Source organism: Nipponia nippon, unplaced genomic scaffold, assembly GCF_047370975.1.
Source record: "Nipponia nippon isolate SJK-2023a ecotype South Korea unplaced genomic scaffold, ASM4737097v1 scaffold_2, whole genome shotgun sequence".
NCBI classification, from domain to species: Eukaryota; Metazoa; Chordata; class Aves; order Pelecaniformes; family Threskiornithidae; genus Nipponia; species Nipponia nippon.
The window spans coordinates 44,264,230-44,280,616 of record NW_028262336.1 but is presented as its reverse complement, the minus strand read 5'-3'; the positions used below and the strand labels follow the sequence as shown (position 1 = coordinate 44,280,616).

Here is a 16,387-nt window from a genome sequence, read left to right as displayed (position 1 = left end):
AGGAAGGTGCTAAAAATGTAAAGTTGCCCTTACCTGCCTCCTTTATGTGTTTGTATACATCATCCGAGCCAGCGGAGGAGTATGGGATGTCATCGTGGGCTACAAAGTCAATCTGCCAGTGAACAGAAGAAGAATCACATGCCACCATCACTGAATTTTCGTTCAGTGGGGGGATCGTTGTGGAGGATCATCTCTTTTCTCGACTTCAGCTGACTTGCTTTTGACATTCTCATCCTAAAGCCATCACCTAGAATATTGCACTGGATTTAGGCCTACAACTGCTGTGTTGTATCATCAATTATGAAAGAACAGAAAGTTTGTCTCCAGAAGCACTGCCATTAACACATCGCTCTGGCTCGCTCTGTGTGATATTCTGTAGAAAACCTAAGACACCCATTTCTGCTTTTACTGGAGGAGCTAAAAGTCAAGTGGCAAAGCCTTTGCTTTCAAAACCATGGAGGCAGGATTATTGATTCTGCCTTCTTAGGGCTGTGCGTATATACACGTATACCTAGTACTGTCATGCTGTCCATTCGTCACCCAGTGATGTGGACACTAAAATACATCCTAGTTAATTAAGCTTTTGTTAAGATTTATATATATCGCAAGACAGTCAATAGCACGTAAGAAATTCTATCCTGCCTTTTAGAGGACACCACATTTTTACATATTTTTGGCCAATTATTGCACCTGTTGACGTTAATTAAGAAACATGCCTTTAATTCAGGAGTTTAACAGGAATTTAGTCACTACATGATAACTTTTCTGGTTCATGATCTCCTTTCCTGAAAGTCAATTTGTGAATAATTCTTCAGTGTTATTTTGCCATTCAAAAATCCCACTACAGAAATCATCTCAGCATCCTGGGAAAAAAAAGGCAAGACAAATATAACATTTTCTGACAAAGATGGAGACAAGCAATGCCATGTACCTAATTTCAGTGACTAGAATTAATTGAATTAAATAATTTGCTCCAGCTAATAGAATTTCACAGGCTTGCTGTTTATTCTCAACTGTCAGTCTACAAAGGGAAAGGGAAGGGGAAGGGGAGAAATGTACCTTATGTTTTTCAAGGAACTCGGGTGTCAGTGTCCAGGGTGCATCTCTGATGACCTCATCCACATAACGACAGTGCCTGAGGGCTTCATACCGCTCAGTTTCATTCATCACAGTGAAGCCTTTGAATTTATGAGTTAAATCATCACTGCAAACTAAAATATGGAAGTATCAACAAAATGGCTCTACACTCAGTAAAATTCACATGACCAGCAGTTAATTATTTCCTGATAATTCCCTTAAGCACTTTTAATTATTAGCTTAGCTAATTTTGGGGTGGTCCAGGGCATCTAAGAGTTCTGCTCAGCATTGGCAGGTACAACCACAGACTTCTGAGAGACCCTTCCCTTTCTGGAGCTGCAGCCAGAGCCCAAGTGAGATATGGTGGGACATCTCAAGCAGTACTATATGCACATAAGTGGGGATTTCATGGGCTGTGAAATTTCAGGGGTGATGGACAATGCTTTAAAAACAATCAAAAAGTGCAGTGTCAGCAATGATGGAGCACTCGCAAATGTCACGTAACACGAAATGGTCGAGGCAGGAAGGCACTACTGGACATCACCTAATCCAGCCCCCTTCCTCAGAGCAGGGTCAACTACAGCAGGTTGCTCAGGGCCACGTCCAGTTGAGTTTCCAAAGATGGAGCCTCTCTGGGCCTCCTGTTCCCGCTTTTTGTTCTTATGTAAACAATGCTCTAAATGATGAATTTGCCAACAAAGCTCTACATCGCAGCAGAACAGTTTCTCACTAAATAAACACGATGGAAAACAAGTCATGGCAGATTTTATAGGAATCTGTCCCTGAGTTTAGCTTTGAGTTCAGCAGGTTTCACAGAAAGAGAAGCAAGGCTTGTGCCATGTTCAAATGGGAAATCGCAGAAGGAAGCCCCATGGAAAGGACTGGGAGAAGCCGTACGCTCTAGTGGAATGGGCAAGTCCAGAAATCCCGCATCTTTAACTCTAGATGTACCAATACTTTGTCACATTGCTTTTAAAATGAGGGGAAGCAATACCCATGCTACCAGAGGACTATGAAAGTTAAGTATTATCTTTCTACCCACATAATGTTGCATAAAACACAGAGGCCTGTGCCCACAACTGTAACTCTGTCCAATATTATAGCTACGACAGTCATTTGACACCCCACATGCAATAAGGTGATACCCATTTATAGCTGGGTTGACAGAGGCTGTCCTTCACCACAGGTCAAACCTGTGCCTTTGGATCTCACTTGTCTGCGACACTGGGCCAAACAGTGAATGTACTTGACAAATGATAAATGCAACGTTATTAGTGCTGCAGGGAAGTGTGAGAGCAGCCCTACAGCTGCTGCTTCTTTCTAATTTGAAAACATCAACCTATCAGGCAAGGCGCTGGCAAAGATGCAGTCTTTTTTGAGATCTAAAATGGATGTTCTTGCTGTGAGGGTTGTTAAGGACCTTTAAAGTAGGAAAAATGTAGGAAGGCTTAGATAGCCCTGGAGTTTGTGCAAAATTCAAAGCCAGATAATAATATACATATGAATTTCAGCTAGCATAATGCTACTCTATCCTATTATGCCATTTTTTGATGCCTGCTGACAAGAAATTTAATGGAGATCATAGCATTTTCAGTAGAAAGATCCCTTCTGAGATTGTATTTATATTTATTTACAGCCTTTATGTCATCTTAAAGCTACCCTCTCCTGGAAGAAAGGGTCTACTGAAATTATTGGAAAATAATAAGTTTTGCTTGAATTCTGTAGAAAGGTTTGATTTCATTTTTTGATTACTATTTGTTCACGTACAGCGCAGACACAATATCTCTGTGTTTCCTTTTGATTCTGTCATCCTGCTCTAATGACTGATTTGGGAAGGTATAAATATCTATTAAAAACAATTTCTTAGCTCCAAATAATTGTCTTCACAACGAGAAATAAAAGGGGTTGGTTGTGGTGCCCACAAAGACACATGACACCAGTGCTTTTGCAGCACAAATTGTACGTGGGTGTGGAAAGGTGCCCATTTTTTGAACATGCTAAGATGCAGACTGCCTTGCTAGGAAGAGGTGCTGATGAGTGCTGGCTGCTTTGTCCTTCACTCTAAAAATAAGGGCAAAGCGAAGTTCTGCCATGAATTTCAAAGGAGCCAGGCTTTTGCCCCAGAGCTCCTTCCCTGATCTGGGACACACCCCCCCACTCCTTTAAAAGCAACAACAAAACCTACATAACGTGTATTTTTTTTTTTAAATCTCACAGTCTTGCACCTCCAGGAGCTTCTTCTGCAAACTATCTGGCTCAGCAGGAAAACAAGAGTCCTAAATGTTTCCTTCATAACAAAGGGATGTCTCCTTTGCCTCCTAGGAAGCTCCATGGGAATTGCCACAATTCATAAACTTAAGAGTAAAACCAAAAAGTGTGTTTATAAGGAGATTTTGCTTTTTCTCTGTATTGGGTCTTTTTTTCCGCCCTTTCAACTAATTTGGGATAAAGATGATGCAACATAATGTATCTTATAAAGTGTCTGAAGGTTGCATTCACATTTGCTTTATCATCGCTGCTGTAAGCATTTGAGCAGCTGAAGGTTGCTGTGAAATGTTTATGCGAGGCACACCTCAACTCCAAAGGTGCAGGGAAACTGGAACTGAAATGCATGTTTATGAGGCTGCACGAGAGCAGGGCTTGCACAGCCAGCTAGGCAGGACACAGCCAGCCTCCAGTGACTCCTCAGGCACATACCAACTGCTGAACAGCTGCTAGCCAGCCACGCAGCAAAAAAAGATTATTTTCATGGCAAAAAAACTGGTAAGAAAGTAACCTGCCCGGAGACGCTTGTGAGCTGAAAACTACGTTCAAATCATGACCTACGTTTGCATCTCCAATGATAATGGGCTGGATTTAGCTTCTCTGCTGATGTTGAAGGCTGGGTCTGCACACACAGTACTGACCTGGCAGCCAGGGGACGTGGGCTGTGCCTGGCTGGCGGAGGGACTGAGGAGCCAGAAATAAATGAGCAGTTGATCTCATTCACTCATCTCCATCTTTGAACAATTTTGAGCGAATAACTGAAAAAGGTAAATTATTCATATGGAGCTATTCTAAGCTCAGTCATGCAGGCACCTACTTTAACTAGAATGGGAATTGTGCCTGTGCTGCTGAGGGCAGAATTTGACTTTTACTTTAATTGATGCAATTGTAAGACATAATTCAAGGCAAATCGCCTATAGAAAGCCCCCAGAGTGAAAGCAGCATTCAAAGTCACAGTGTATAAACAGCTGGGGGTGCAAGCGCAGCAATAACTCTCTGATACTGAAGCACAGAAGCAAAAATCCAGCGCCATAAATAACTCTGATCTTACCTCCTACTAATAAGTAGCTATTTGGGAACAGAGTTTTGGCTTGCATAAGAGCTCTAGCATGGCCAGAGTGGAAGAGGTCAAATATCCCATCTGCATACACTCTGACAGGTCTGTCAACTGTGGAGAAAGAAAAACACAATAGTGATTTTTCAGACCCAAAACAAGTTGCACTTAATTCTACTGGACAGGTTTTTGTTCTCAGATAGGATGATTGTGGAGATTTACCCCAGTTCTGATGTTCAAAATGCACCATGGGTGAAATCGCAGTGTTTTATCCTGCTCATTACTTGTTCTTCTCTGTACTCTCTGCTGTTTTCTCTCAGACTTAGCCTATTTATTATCATCCATCATCCCTGTATTCTAATTTAGCAAAAATGTCATCTTCCTGCCTCATTCGGAGTTCCACCATATGTCTTGTTCTTTTCTCTCTGACTTTCTAGTCAGTTCTGCCTTCTGGATTTTTTCAAATTTTTCCTTATTTTTTCTTATCATCTCCTTTTCCTCCCCTCTTTTCTGTGACTTTCTTTTTTCCACAGCTTACTGCTGTAAAAATGTATTGCTTACCTGTTTCACATAAACCCTTCACTTCCCTTTTTTCATACTTCCCCCAAGCTCTTTTCTTCTCTCTAACGAGCCTATCATTTCTTTTTCTCACCATCCTCCTGCTATCACCCTTATAACTCTTGCTTTCTGTACATCTTCAGCAGCAGCCTCCAGATAGAAAAACAACTTGCTTTACCAAATGACATGCCTGACAGCTGGGCCACCTCCAAGCAAAAGGACAGCGGAGATGAGAGCAACAGAGCTCCAGCCTCCGTGGACTGTGCTTCAGTGCTACAGAGAGATGTCTCTGCTGTCAGGACATCCAAGGCTCCAAGGGAGAACACTGCTCCTTGCAGAGCTGACTGGAAAGCTGCGGCTTACCCCTGTAAAGTGTATGTACTTTAAAAGCTTATTTTAAATATGTGAAATAAGTATATGAAGGCTTTTTTTTTAAAGAATCTTTTGGAATTTAGGGAGGCTGAAGTATGTATTTGGGACTTTATGTGAAATCATCCTGTTTCCCCAGCCCAATCACAAAGGTAGGTCTGGAAAAAATGTCCAGATAAAGAGTTCCAAAACTGGGCATGGTTTCTTTTCAAAGGCCAAATGGCCTTTAAGGTCACTTAAGGTCTGACGTGATCAACAAAAATGTCAGTGAAAGAAAAGGTTTTCCAGCATACAGAGGCAGTGCAGGAAGAGAATCCAGGAGGTAGCCACTACACAACACAGTTTTCAGGCTGGCTGGAGCGGGCTGGCAAGCCTTCCTTCCAACTGACATGCAGACATCCATGAAAACATCAAACTCTAACTTGAAATGTTTTCTCCTGTTGTTTTTCTAGCAGAAGCTAATGGTCCTCTAGTTACTGGTTTCTTCCCTGTTACCTGAGAGCACCAGACACCAGGCTGGCCCTTCTGCTTCCAAGTGGAAGACACAAGTGAGCATTGACAGACATTTGCAAGGGAGAGCCGTGCTTTGGCCCCATGGTCCCAGCACCCGTGGTCCTGCTGATGTTGCTCTCTACACATACCTGGTGTTCCCAGGCGGGCTTGTGCAATGGTTAGCTTCTCGTGTGGGGCTTGGCACTGACAGCTTGTTTCATCTGCAAATGGAGCAGGTGCCGTCAGAGTCTGGAAGGGGAAAAAACACAAAGAAAGTAAATTGTTTTTTTTCCATCACGTAGTTAAAAAAGAACCATTTAACTGTGCCAGGATGCTGTAACCAGGCTTAATGCTGTTTCTTCCCCGGAGATTTTTGCTGTTTGGTCACCCCTGAGCATACACAATTCACACAAGTTAAAATGATGAGGAAAATAAAGCTTTCCAAACACATCATGCAACTTGATTCTTTGTCTGTTGAGAAGCTCAAGCACTTTTGAGGTAGGTGCAGGTACATAATTTTTCTTTTGCAGGGCAAAGTCAGGTTTGATGGCCCAAGCAGCTTAATCCTTGGTTTGGTCTCAATGAGTCCAAAGGCCCAAGATGCAAAATGTGTTCTGCTATGTGTAAATACAGCTGGAAAAACTAATTGGGATTTAGAAAGCTGCAAATGGGCCACCTCCTCCCAAGCACCAGCTCCTCCCACTGACAAGACATCAGTAGAGATGATTGAGACTACAGGTTGTTTTGTTGTGTCTTTAACCAGAACCTTGTATAATTTTGAGGAGCCATTCAAAATAAAGCCAAGATTGCAACCAGAAGGCTCACCTAACCAGAGCTAACTGAGCTGCAACTCCTTTCTCTGGTCTGACACATACTGTAATAGTACTAAAATGCTCTAACTGTGATCAGAGCATCAAGACTACTTGCTCTGAAGAGCTTATAACCTAAAGATATAAGAAAGAGACTGAGGATGTGTGAAGAATGACGTGGCATTATCTGTCAGGAAACTTGATTACAGAAATCACATTTTCTGCCCATGCCTATGTAGGAAGTTATCAGCAATCAGAACCTCAGATATTTATTATCTGCCATATGGTCTGATATGAAAAAACATGCTTCTACTGCTCTTGGCTTGAAATCTTTATGAAATCATAGAAACAGCAAATTACCATGAGCTGAGTTTTGGTTTGCTTTGTTTTTGTGAGATGAGGTGGTAGTTCAGATAAGCCGAAGGAAATCTATCCCTTACTTTGCCTCCACCATGATTTAGCTGGGACCTCGTGGCCTTGCAGCAGTGGCTTGGTCGGGCTTTGACAGTGACCACTTGCGTGAGGTACAGTTGTCATACCAGTTTGAGCACCCATGGTTGATCGTAACAGAATCTCTCTTCCCCTTTACACTCTTCTTCAGCTTTTAGATGCTGAATGCTTAATCACTGAGCATTTATTTTCTTTAGCAGCCCTGAGACACTTTAAAACACGTCATGCCTAATTGCTGCTGACCTCTGAGCTCGCTGCCTTGTTGCATGGAAAGCTCAGAGGACAGTAGTAAAACAGCAACAAAGACTGCAAGACTCAAATCCAGCTCTTTCTGCTGATTTACTAGCCATTTTGTTTACCAAAAGCACTAAAATTTTTATGTAGATTTCTTGGTTTTCTCCTTCCATTTTTCCTTCCTTTTTTTCATAATCTCAAGTATTGCAGGAAATCATCATCGTTAGTATCTTAGCGAGGAAAATCACAGCATCTCTGCAGAGACAAGGTTAGAAATGGAGAAACTATGACCACGTCCAAGTTTCTGTCTGGGTTTCATGGACGGGAGCTGTTCATCGGGCCACCCATGCCGCACAGCGTAGAACATTACACATAATCATACCGTGCCAGCTCCTTCCTTTATTTTCTAAATACTGTCTTTTTGCTTCTGGCTTTGCGATCGCTGTGTGCTAACCTGTCTTTTTATCTCGAAGCAAGGTCAAGTTACATGGCAGCCCATACAGCCTGGTTCCCGCTGGGATAAAGAGGAAGGCAGAAATGTTAAAACAATAATGGCTATGGTCTGAGGCCTGCAACTGGTAATCAGATCCTAGCTTGGCAGAGGCTGTTTCCTTGGAGATTATTTGAAGAAAATAGGCCTGGTTTGCAGGAAGATATTTTTTTTCCCCAGGCAAACACAGTGGTGCTTTTTATCCATGTAAACGACTTTGCAACACCAAGATTTTTCTTTTGGTCTTCGCTCAATGGAGAACAACCTCTATTAGCTTGCCATCAGTCCAGCTTTTGTAAATGCTCATCATTAAAGCTTGCTTTATGGCCGAGGGCTTAGAACCAGACCTGTCAATATTCCCATTTCTCTGTGACCTCTCAGTCACTGGATATGAAAATACATTAAATACAATGGATTAAAATCAGCAATATTCTATCAAAGCCACATAGAGAAATGCATAAATACCATGTGCTAACAGATCAAGGGAAATACAGCAATAGCTTCCCAATGAGTATCCAATACTATTTCATTTTATCTGGACTAGAAAAAATGTCGCTGAGCTTAACAAAAACATGAGTAAAATAAGATAAGACCACTTGCTTTATATATTCTAGCATAAGATAAAATATTTCAAGAAATTATTAAAAAACAGAAATAAATTATCAAACCTCCTTCAGTCTGTATATAATTACTTGTTCTTTCCAGTTTCTTGTCAGTAATAACTAGAATTGGGAGAAGAGAGCAAGTAATTTATATAGCAGCTTTTTCATTTTGGTTAATCCATTAAAGTACTTTTAGAAATTCACTACAGTTTCGCCAATAATCAGATGGTTCGACAAAGACTTTGTGCAAATGTACTTCTGTCTTTCTCTGACAGATTTTTCCCTTCATCTGTGCCTTCATTATTTTCTAGGCATTTACATTTTGCGATTAATCAAGCAAGTCAAATCAGCCTTACATTTGGGAGCAAGGTAAGCTTCTGAGATCTGCATCACCCTGTAGCAGGGTGCTCTATAGCCTGAATGTGAGTTCAGGGATGAATTACTTCATTTTGTTTGTTCAGCACCTGCCTTCTCCTTGTATTATTTGATATTCTTGTCCTGGAAACTTCAGTAAATTAATCCACAGTCACCTATTCCCTGGCTCTCATGATTTCATAGTCCTCTCTCTTTTCTCCCCCCAGTCACGTTTTCCAGGCCGAAGAGCTTCACCTTGTTTATTTGTTCCTTGTATGGAAGCTGGTCCACAACTTTGATTATTTTTGTTGCCCTTCCCTGTTAACTGCAAGGTGGCTTATACAGTGTTTGAACTGATAACTCTTCCAATTTCTAGAGCTTTAGTAGATAGGAATAGAAAATTATTTGCATGCTGCTCACACTTGGCGGTTATCTTTGATGGCAAAAGCACCTTACAGCTGGTGTCAGCAGGGAGACCTTACTTTCATTTAAGCAGTCCAAACGCCACATTGTTACTGTATTATTAATATGTGGTGTCTAGAGAAAGCCTATTACATGTCATAAATGGAGGAGTCACTGTAATATTAGGACTCGTTAGTGATATTTACTTCAGAAGATGTTAAAAAACCCTTGCAATGCAAGTCCTATATCCTGGGAATGAAGATGCTGCGTTCAATTATAATTAAATTCACTTCCTAAAAATGAATGTATGCGAAAGCATTTTATCCAATAACCCTAGCATATCAAAAGCCACTCTATGACAAGTTTAAACAGTGTCTTACTTGCACTCTCACAAATTTGCAAAATAACTGAATGATGCTCAATAAACTTCAGGAAATTAAAAGATGGAAAGCAGGTAAAGGAGGGCTTCCTAGCAAATGCCGCACAGCTTCATTTGCACCCAGTATCATCTTTGTAATCCCCAACCATATTTAATGAGACAGTAGCCCAGAGAGCACAGTGTGGTAGGTAGCGTGTGGTAGTGTGGTTCTGTGGCTGGGATGTTTTATGAGGAAACCCTACATGACAGCTAGAAGCAGCTTATTTTCAGGTGTATCTTGATGGCGCCTTTTTATTATCACTCTTCATAGTCTCTTAAGCTACTGTAGCCATTTAACTTAGCTGCTAGTCAGCAGATAAACATTTATAGCTTATGTTTCCAATGGATTAAAAGGAAAGGGGTCAGTGATTTGTAGAGGAAAGGCAGTCATACCACTGAAATAACAGGTCAAAAGCATGAGCACCTCTACACCCTCTCTTTTGTTTACAGCCTGTAATAGGAAATAATTAGTTGTGTTATTGTTTGCTTGTTTTCTGTATGGTTGTTGGGGGGCTTTTTGTACATAGCAGCAAGGAAGATGGAAATATTTTTTTAAATGGGCAAATGCAGACCCACCTATGCCATGGTGCAGCTGCCATTATAACTCTGCCTGCAGGGTAATTGCATGCAACATGTGCTACTAGAAGCAGCTACTCTTTGCCTTTTTTTGCCCCTTTTTTTTTTTTTGATTCACACAGCTACACTACCTCCCTCACCACATGACATATAGACAAAAATGTTTTTCTCTTGGTAGAGAGAATAGTTGTATTGGCATCAATGATTCTGGCATCAACAAAGGTCTAAGAAAATTTCAGATCTTGAACCAGTACAGCTACACAGGTAAAACTTGGGAGAGGAGGCTGGGCCTGTGCTTATAAAACAATTAACCTGGTAGGCAAATTCTGTGGGAGGTCTGATGCTGTAATCTCCTTTTCTCTCAGAAGCAGTATTTAAAACAGATAACTGATTTCACTGGAACACATCACGTGGGTAAGATCTACTCCTATGAGGAAAGATTATTTTGGGAACCTGCTCCTGATGTTGGCAAACAATAATTACAGAGCAGGAAACACTGACATCAGTTTTAAGGGACATTTAAGGGAAAAACACTATCAAAACTCTTGAGAAGGAACTAAAAATACATGCTGAGTTTCTGAAGTGTGAATACCCTTTGCAAGTGGAAAGACCATCTTAAGGACTACCAAGGTCTCCTCTTAGAGGTCCAGGGAGTCAGCATTGTGAAAAATGAAAACCATGTTGTCTCATGTATTACCTTTGGTAACCTTGACCCAAACAGGTAAATTTATGAGTAATTAAGTTGTAATTGAATGTTACTGGTGGGTGCCTCCAGGTAAACTTTTCACAAACAGTTAACAATATTAATGCATGTATCAAAAGAAAATCTAGCCTGTTCTCCCACAGTTCTGCTGACTCAGGGAGGTGGATGTAAACTAAAAATAAGGAAAACTAACCCAATAAAAATAATAACTTAAAAAAAAAAAAAATCACACAAAACTGATTGCAGGCATTCCAACTTGCCTTATTCTCAGTTGCTTTTTCTGGGCTTTATCTTCAACCAAACATACTTTGCTTGTCATTAGTATTAAGTCAGCAACTATTAAGTGCAAGATGCAATTACAAATTGAAGATATAATAGAAGAAAAGCAGCTTCCACTGCCTTCTCAAGAAGCACAATGGTGTATATATGTACAGATTCATAGATTATGAAACTAGAACAACTATTCTATAATCTAGTTTAATATTTGCAAAAGGCCAAAGAATTTTGTGACAAAATTCCTGCATGACATCCATGACTTTTGACTGAACTGGAACACATTATTTAGAAAACAAAATCCATCCTAGAGGTAGGATGGGCCCCAAGTCAAGCAGAGCTCAAGCAAAAGAACTGCCGAGGAAGCACCTCAATCTCCATGAACAGCAGCAGGAAAAGCAATGTGACCCTCGGCAGCTTACCCACCTGAGCCCGCTCCCCTGGCACAGCTGGAAAGAGCACTGCCTACAGGTGACCCAGGCAGGACTCATGGAAAGAACAAACAGCAGCTAAGGCAGCGTGCAGCCTGTGAGCCTACGCGTCCTCCTGTCCCGATGGCTAGAGACTTAGCCAAGCTGTCAGATGTCCTGGCACTGAGGAGGGATATGCAGTATTTCAGGATAAAGAAGTATGCAGCTCCTTCAACAGGGCACTGGTTACCAGGCAGCAGCCTGCAGACGCCATCACAAAATGAAGACGTTGCAACGGGACTGCAGAACCAAACTGGTCATAGTGCATTTGCAATTAAAAGCTGAACGGCAGGTGCTTGCTGGCCCATGAGTAATGCTGAGAGATGGCCATGGTCAATAGACCAAAAATGCGTAACCACTGCTCTAGTACCACTCTGGTTTGTTGATCAAGCCAGAAACTGGAGATAATGTCAGTTCATAATTTTTTTCTAATACCCATTTCGTTTTACTTGTACATTAGTGTACACAGCTGATGTGTGGCTAAAAGGACCTAACTTTGGCTTTAACATAGGTAAGGGTTAATCTACTGAAATAGCTAAGATATTGGGTGAATTTGGCCCAGTATTCACTCTCTACTTGTGTTTCTACATAAAAATAATTAACGTCTATCAATTATTTCATGTCAGCTGTAGGACAGCATTTTGTATAAACCATTACTCACACCAGAGCTACATTGAAGCAAGAGAAACCCCATTTTTTCCTCCCACACAGGAGGCACGTACTCTCTGCAGTTCCCCAGCTGGCAGGCAGAAGCGCCCTGGGAAGAACTATTTTCCCACAGGGAATGCACTGGGCTTCTCTACCAGATTCCTGATTCATCCAGTGCCTTTCACAAGAGCTTTTCACCTTATGCTATCTGTCTGTGTGTGTGTAGGAAAGGAAAGCAGATTATGTGGAAACAAAGGTATAAGCACATATTGTGATAGACAGTTCAGCTCCATCGAGTGTCTGTGCATGATCCTGGATGCATGGTTATACACAATGCATACTTCTTGCCCGTGTAGTTAGTATTTGCCTCCTAATTCTGTATGTCTTCTGCTCCACATCCATGTATGTGTTGGGTTTCTTTTTACATTTTATACATATATTACGTTATAATGTTGATTATGTTTTTGAGGAGGGAGCAGAAATAGTCTATTTACAATGGTTTTCTACTCCTTTTTAAAGTTATGATACAAACCTTCATAGTAACGACAACAGTACAGTTTTTAAGAAATTGGTAATATTCTCCTAATAAAAGCTGCTTCTAAAATAGCATGGCATGTAGGCATTTGCAAGCGAGGAATACAATACACGGAATGTAATGTCTGCTCCCTGTGTTTACGTGTAATTCGTGAATCCTGCAAAAAATATCTGTAGTTCTGTATATCTGATGAATACGTACTGCAACATGTTTTTGCAGAGACTATGGCATTTCAGAATATATACCAATTGCCTGTCCTTTGATGTAGTAAAGGGAAATCACAGCAGATTTTTGGTGTCTACGGGCAATTTTTTTTTTTCTTTTAAGTGCGGCAAAGATTGCTACATGTCCCCAAGCATCAACCACATTTGGCATGTTTTTATGGGATTGTCCTTTTATGTAGGAGCCAACATTTATGAAAACTAAAATTAATCCAGAGCAGAAACCAAACCTGTAAAGGACCAAAAAGATATTTGGTCAAATAAAGTCATTTTGGGTCCCTCAAATGTAAAGCTGTTTGTTTACATATATATTTATGCTTAGTTCACTGTGAAGCAAACAGATGGCAGACCCCCCCTAAGTCATAACATCACGTGAGAGAGAAACAGATGCATGAGACACTTTTTAACCACAATAAACCCCCCTAAATTCATCATTAGCTCCTCTGATTAAAATTGCATATACCTTTCAGTGATACAAGAAAGAGAAATACAAAGATCTACGGAAGCTCATGGAAATAAAGTATCTGAAATAATTCTAGAGGTTGCATCAGACCCTCTCAAAACACTGTTTGCAAATATGAAGGGAGGAAGGCATCCAGGGATGAAAATATAGGAATCCAAAGCACGCACACTTTTCTTGCAATTATTTCAGATTTTGTGCTTAACATTTCATTGCTTAACAGCAGCAACAGGGAAATTGTCTAAAGGAGTCTAGTGCTCCCTTAAACCATTATACAGCTCCAGTGAGTGAAAGTACTGAAATGTTCTCCTCTACCCTTCAATAAAATAAAAAAAAGAAAAACAGTGTTTTCCAAATGTACTTGAATAATTTGAAAAAAATGAATTCGTGTACTCTCATTTCTTCTAAAACAAAATTAGTAAAATGACCAAAATGGCTAAAGCAACCGATACCTAAAATGACATGAGAGCTGTGATCTTCAGTTGTACCTGAGTCTCATTCTCCAAAGTATTGTAGAGTCAGTGGCCCCGAGCTATTTGATACATAATTCCTATTGAACTATGAAAGTCTGTAGCCTCTGAATCTCGAGACAAGGCAGTAGAAGTAAATCCAGGCTTGGGAGCAAGCACTGGGATTGCCAGGGCGAACCTCAAATGGCCCTGATGCTTACAGTGCCTTGGCAGAACATGTTTTATCTGACATATGGATAGATCCTAAGTCTCCAGCTAGTCCATCCTTGCAATGGTGACGCTAAGCAGAAAAAAAATAGTTGGGTATTTTCCACACAGGGCCCTGATGCCCTTTCCTGCACAGGCAATTGGGATTTGGCCACAGCTTGAGTTATCCAAGAACAGGCGTCCGATGGTAGCACAGATGCCACGTAACCATGATCTCGGGAACAGCCCGGTATTCCTGGGATCGCATTGTCAAGGACAGAGCAGACACAGCACAAAGCACCTATCTGTTTCTTTACGTCATCTTGAAGCTATATTCACTTCACTTTAAATTCGTGAAAACTGCTGCTTAATTCCTGCCTGGCCCTGTACCCACAAACGTCCCTGCAAGCAGAGGCCAAACCAAACACCTACCTATCTATTCCCTCTCCTCCCCTGTAGTTCACCTTGGCTAATTCAGGTGGTTTTCTACTTATCTGGTTTCTTAAGGTTCCTGAAGTTGTGCTTGACTTTCCCTGTGTGTTGCCAAAGAGCCTGCATTCCTGATTTGGGCTCAATCTCACGTTAGACTCAAAGCACAATGAGGCAGGTACTGCAATGAAAACGTATGTTTCGTTGCCCTGCATTCCCCTAGCTGACCTACTTCAGCCAGTTTTGAAAATAAGACATTGGTACCCAGGTCCCAGCAGTACTTTCTCAGATGTTCCCACTGAGGCCTGTGTTGGATGACAGAGATGTGAAATACGAGGAAAAGAAGCTCTCAGCGTGTTCAAGGGAAAGATGAGACCAAGCAGTAAGTTTGTTTTCAAGTAAGTTTCGATGTGTATTTGGTTTTGCTTTATCTGCAGCACTGTCCTTATAAATTGCCATTGTTTCTGTTTATGAAAGACACTATCTGGAATTGTCTTCCTGAACAAAGTGAGTTGAAATGCCTGTTTGTTTCTTTCAGGGTGAGGACTGGTAATTCTCGAGGTGCATACCGATCCTTCAAGGAGCTGCCCACATATGGGACCAAAGTCAAACTCTTGATCCCAAGGGACATAAATAAATGATAAAAAAAATAAGCAAAGCATTTCACAAGGCTTTGTACTTACTCTTTGGTATTTCCTCCTATGGCATCTCTGCCATCCAGTTAAACTAAGAGCTTTTGCCTCACTTACGGGCCTTTTTAGTACAGGCACACGCAGGCAAACCATAACGCTGGGATTCCCAGGCTGAGATCCACAGCCCAGCAGTGCGCTGCACCTTGCTGAAAGTTATCTGGGGGCAACTGCCGTACCTGGAATGCATGGCATGATATGACTGGCAGCGATGTTTATCTCATTTAAAACAATGAAGGGCCCCATGACCAAACCATGGGTATCCTACGGTTTAAGTAGGAGAAGCAACACTGACTTAAAAAAAAAATGGATGGGACAGTGGAGGATGAGAAACTGGCCTAACCCAGCAGTTTGGTCCAGACAAGAAACGGATAAATGCAAAACTACACAAACCAGGACTGGAGAAACGCTATTTGTGGTTTCTTTTTTTTTTCTTTGCTACAAAACTGCTAAAATCACTGCTACGGATAAAGCCTGCAACTCTAATTGGCTTGTTTCTCCGTTGTGCATTGAGACTAAGGTACGTGTGTCACTCAGAGAGAGAGAGATTTTCCTGGCATTCAGATATGTGGAAGCTGAGAACGTAAAGAAGGCAAAGATTAAGTAAGTGAGAGATGGACCAGGGGAATTGACTGAAGCACGAATGCTCATTAATGCTCTAGTTGGTTAAGAAAACCCAAAGAGTGTCTTGGGAAAAAAGTAATGGCAATTTATATCACAACAGTACTAGGCACTGGAAAACATCAGGTTTCAATACACACTGAAGCTTACCTGAGAATTGCCTTCAATGTCCCCTGTTTTCCTGCTCTTTGAAGGATACAGGGGTTTTCTTTAGTCCTACTGTGACACTTCCTGCCAAGCTAGCAGACTCCATAGCCTAAAATCAGAGGATCTAGTGGCAGATATCCATTAAAAATATTCACAGTTTTAAGGCTTTAAATAAATAACTCCTGTTTTAATGAAAAGGATGACAACTGTTTCAGAAAAGAACTAACCCCCTTTTCATCTTCTAAAATTTGAGCTGATTGTGAAGTTATATTTCTTAACAAAAATTGCTTCTTAAAAATGAGCCTATATTAAGAACGCGAAAGCCCAGATAATTAATTTTAGAGCCGCGTAATAACAAATGAACAGCATTAAGAAGTCATCTGTA

The 16,387-nt window shown here is 41.1% G+C and overlaps 2 protein-coding genes across 4 annotated transcripts in view; one reads left to right on the top strand and one right to left on the bottom strand.

Moving 5' to 3' along the window:
• LOC148055764 (uncharacterized) overlaps positions 1 to 15,517 on the top strand; it is a 30,133-nt gene extending 14,616 nt beyond the window's left edge. Inside the window, exons 3-5 of one of the 2 annotated variants that reach the window (XM_087759311.1) lie at positions 5,101 to 5,328; positions 8,712 to 8,769; positions 15,084 to 15,517. In XM_087759311.1, coding sequence (XP_087615437.1) covers positions 5,101 to 5,328; positions 8,712 to 8,769; positions 15,084 to 15,098 — 301 coding nt within the window. In that variant the 3' untranslated portion in view covers positions 15,099 to 15,517. Of the gene's footprint in view, positions 1 to 5,100; positions 5,329 to 5,775; positions 6,052 to 8,711; positions 8,770 to 15,083 lie in introns of those variants that run through there. The other variant, XM_087759312.1, reaches the window with a different exon arrangement.
• PCYT1B (phosphate cytidylyltransferase 1B, choline) overlaps positions 1 to 16,387 on the bottom strand; it is a 44,824-nt gene that overhangs the window by 15,078 nt on the left and 13,359 nt on the right. For both annotated transcript variants that reach the window (XM_087759309.1, XM_087759310.1), the window contains exons 2-5: positions 5,965 to 6,064; positions 4,394 to 4,510; positions 1,060 to 1,211; positions 34 to 112 (exon numbers count right to left, since the gene is read on the bottom strand). In XM_087759309.1, the coding sequence (XP_087615435.1) occupies positions 34 to 112; positions 1,060 to 1,211; positions 4,394 to 4,510; positions 5,965 to 6,064 (448 nt within the window). The remainder of the gene's footprint in view (positions 1 to 33; positions 113 to 1,059; positions 1,212 to 4,393; positions 4,511 to 5,964; positions 6,065 to 16,387) is intronic.